Below are 3,983 nucleotides of genomic sequence, written 5' to 3'. Positions count from 1 at the left end.
AAATTTGTATTATATAAATAAATATATATATATATATATATATATATATATATATATATATGTAATATTATTATTTTAATATTATGAATGTTCATTTTTTTTACAACATAATAATATATATATATATATATTTTTTTTTTTTTTATTTAAAGATACTTATATTTTATTATAACGACCATTAAATTAAATAAAATTTTCATAAATACATATATATATGATCATTATCCATTTTACATAACACCCATAAATGTAATTATTGATACAAATTAATTTTGAGAAGAAAAATATAAGTATATAAAAAAAAAAAAAAAAAAAATGTTTTTATAACTTTATATAACTAATTCGTTATAAGTAGCATAATTCGAATAAGTACGTTGTTTATTTGTAAGTCGTTAATTTAATTATTTTTATATATCATATAAAAAATAAAATGAAAAAGATAAAGTTGAATATTACAAGGGACGATAATAATTTAGAGAATAATATTTATTATGTTTGTGAAAAAAATATATTAATTTCAAATTTAACCTTAACAATTAATTATGATGAAAATAATATACAAGATGAACAAATAATAGATGAAAATGAATTCATAAATCAAAGTTCTAATAATATAGATAATAATGAAGTGACTGAAGATAATTATAAAAGTGACATAAATAATAATAAAAATAAAATTCTGAATATAAAAATAAGTTATAATGATGAATCGTTAAATAATTTATATATGAATAATATAATTTATAATTTGTATGATTATATATTTGAAAATAAAATTAATAATCTAAATATAAATAAAAATCACAAATGGAATATATTTATAAATATATATGTATATGAATATACACCATATATATATGATCATATTTGTAATGTTATAAATGTACATTTATCCATATTGTTGTTTCCATTATGTTTTTATGATTTCGATTCAAGATGGTATAGATGTATAGAAAATTTTGAAGAATTATATAAACATCTATTATGTACAAATAACAAAAATGGATTAAACGAAACATTAACACAACAACGTAATAAATATAATAATAATAATAATAATAATAATAATAATGATGATGATGATGTACAAATGAATAAGTGTACAAATCATAGTATATGTAATAATGATAAAGTAAAAACAGATGATATATACCTATTAGATAAATATGAGCAAAATAAAAATATCATTATTAATCAAATTGAAAATACCAATTTCGATTTATTTATTCAAATAAAAAATAATGAATTAGTTGGCTTCTTTAAAAGACTACTAATTAATTTTATTCCAATTATTAATACAGTTAATATAGAGGGGCAATTTATTTATCTTATCAAATATATAGATTATAAGCACTTCTTTTTAAATACTAGACAAAACGCTCATACCAATGAATATCAGAATATTAATAATATTCATACATTTTTAAACTTTAAACAGTATACATCATTTCAAAATGTAACGCAAAATGATTATAATAATGATTTGGATAATAATAATAATAATAATACACATAGTGAATATAATACAAATAGCATTAATATGAATGAAAATTATTATATCCTTTTTAATGCTGCAACGATTAGTTTTGATGAGCAGAATATTTTGACAAATTCTAAAGACATCATTCAATTTTATTACAACTTTATATTAAATTATGCAATGAATTATTATTTAAATAATTATTTAAAATAAAATTAAATGAAAATAACAAATATAAATAACAAATAAAAATAAAAATAAAAATATCTTATTTGCAATATATATATCATAACATACATATGTTCTCCTTTATTTCTTATCTATATATAAGGTCACCTGTCCCTTAAAATTTTCTCAGAAATAGCCCACAGTTCCTATAAAGGAAAATAAGAAAATTATAATGGAGATGCGTATGAACATATATATATATATATATATATATATATTTAAGTATATTCTTTTTTTTTTTCTTCTTTTTTTTTTTGTAGGTGTATGTATACATTTTAATGTTTTTTTTTTATCTTAAACTTTAAATTATATGTATGATCACTTAACAAATAACACATAAAAATATTTATACATATTTTTGTTTTTATGAACTTTTGAAACACATTTTCCGTATTTTTTATTTTGTACATATTTTTTTTTTCTTCATTATGTATTAAAATATAATACTATTTTAATTATTTGATATAGATATATATAATAATTACCTCAGATTTTTTCAGATCTTTTGCATAAGATCGAACATAGTCTGTTTTGCAATCAGAATAATACGACCCTTTAGCTAGCTGGTCACGATTTAGCAAACTCACATATCTAAAGAGACAAAGAAACAAACATAAAATAATATATAAATAATAAATATATATATGAGCTATATGTACAATATAAGCAATATATATCCTTTTCCTTTCTATTTATATATACTCTTTAATGAATATAAAGAAAAAAAAAAAAAAAAAAAAAAAAAACTTACAATATACTTTGTGCACCTTGTAAGGGCGTTTTTACAAAAAGTACATTTTTACATAAAGACCTAAACCAACATTGTTCATTTCGAAATAAATCTGTTTTTACTAATCCAGGATTGATGGACACTGTACATGCTTTCGTTGTTTCCTTCTCCAATCTATATATATATATATATATTTTAATATATGTATGTAAAAATAAAAATTACTTTTTGTAATAATTTATTATAATATATATATATATAATATTGATGATACCTGATTTGCAACTGCTGGGTGTAATAAAGCATACATAGTTTAGAAAAATTATATTCGCGTCTATATAATAAATTAGAATTGGTATCTGTTTTTGATTTGCTCTCAAAAATAAAATCATATTTCACATCCTAGTTAATATAATAATAAATAATATAAATAGATATATTTCATTTTTCATACAGTAAGTTTATTTTAAGAATATACAACAAAATATATGTAAAACTAACCTTCTCATTCAGCATAGCATGTGCTATGCTACTCATGTTAATAACTAAAGTGTCACAAGCTAAAATTCTTTTATACAATAAGTTAATTAAATAAAAGTGACCAAAATAGTTAACAAAAAATGTATGTTCCAAACCATTAATATATTCTAATGTTTGATTTAAGGTTCCTGTATATTAGGGTTTAATATATATTATATGGTGTAAAATAAGAGAAATAATAATACATAAAAATAAAAAAATAAATAAATAAATAAATATATATATATATATATATATATATATATATATATATTAATTATTATTACCTGCATTATTTACTATAATATCAATTTTGGGAAATTTTCTTAATATGTTATTTGCACATTTTTCTATGCTTTCATAACTTGATAAATCTAATTGAACAGTATTTATTTTAGCACTAGTAAAAAAAAGAAACAAAGAAAGAAATGGAAACACCATTATATATATATATATATATATATATATATATATATATATATATATATGTATGTATGTATGTATTATTTATGTATGGTTCATTATTCCTACTCTGGATATTTAGATAATAGATCCTTACGAAGTTCTTCCATACGTTTTATACATCTACAGGCTAGAATAATTTCACACCCATATTTCACATATTCTATAACTGCAGCAAGACCAATTCCTTTATATCCCCCTGAACGAATTCATTACATATATATATATATATATATATATATATATATACATACATATATTTTTTTTTAAATTATCTGGTTATTCACTACAATGTGAAAATCATTAATATAAGATTATTCATTTTAAAATAAAAACCAATCTTTTTTTCTTTTTAACCTGTTATTATTACAACTTTTCCTCTTAACTTGTTTTTATTTTTTAAAACATCTTTTACTGTTCCTCCAACATTTTTTTTTCTTAGCATAAAATAAAACGTAGTTATAATAATTCCATTTGTTAGGTATTCATATATTTTGTGATGAACAGTTAAATGATGTCTATAGTTGTTTAAAAATAAATATACATATACATTATAAAGAGGAA

At 18.7% G+C, this 3,983-nt stretch overlaps 2 protein-coding genes across 2 annotated transcripts; one reads left to right on the top strand and one right to left on the bottom strand.

Annotated features, from left to right (window-relative positions):
- Positions 1–430: 430 nt before the first annotated feature.
- PRSY57_0624600 (hypothetical protein) lies at positions 431–1,693 on the top strand (the record flags this gene model as incomplete). The annotated part of the gene is made up of 1 exon (XM_012906619.2): positions 431–1,693. The coding sequence occupies one exon, from the start codon at positions 431–433 to the stop codon at positions 1,691–1,693; it is 1,263 nt and encodes a 420-aa protein (XP_012762073.2).
- A 119-nt stretch (positions 1,694–1,812) lies between these two features.
- On the bottom strand, positions 1,813–3,983 carry PRSY57_0624500 (oxidoreductase, short-chain dehydrogenase family, putative; the record flags this gene model as incomplete). The annotated part of the gene is made up of 8 exons (XM_020114633.1): positions 1,813–1,854; positions 2,194–2,299; positions 2,460–2,612; positions 2,713–2,840; positions 2,940–3,106; positions 3,245–3,357; positions 3,489–3,618; positions 3,777–3,983. Coding segments are annotated over 8 exons (1,046 nt in total), but the record flags the coding sequence as incomplete, so codon positions are not given.

This window comes from Plasmodium reichenowi, chromosome 6 (assembly GCF_001601855.1).
Source record: "Plasmodium reichenowi strain SY57 chromosome 6, whole genome shotgun sequence".
Taxonomy (NCBI): Eukaryota; Apicomplexa; class Aconoidasida; order Haemosporida; family Plasmodiidae; genus Plasmodium; species Plasmodium reichenowi.
Note: the sequence above shows the minus strand (reverse complement) of the source record. Positions and strands in the feature narration are given on the sequence as shown.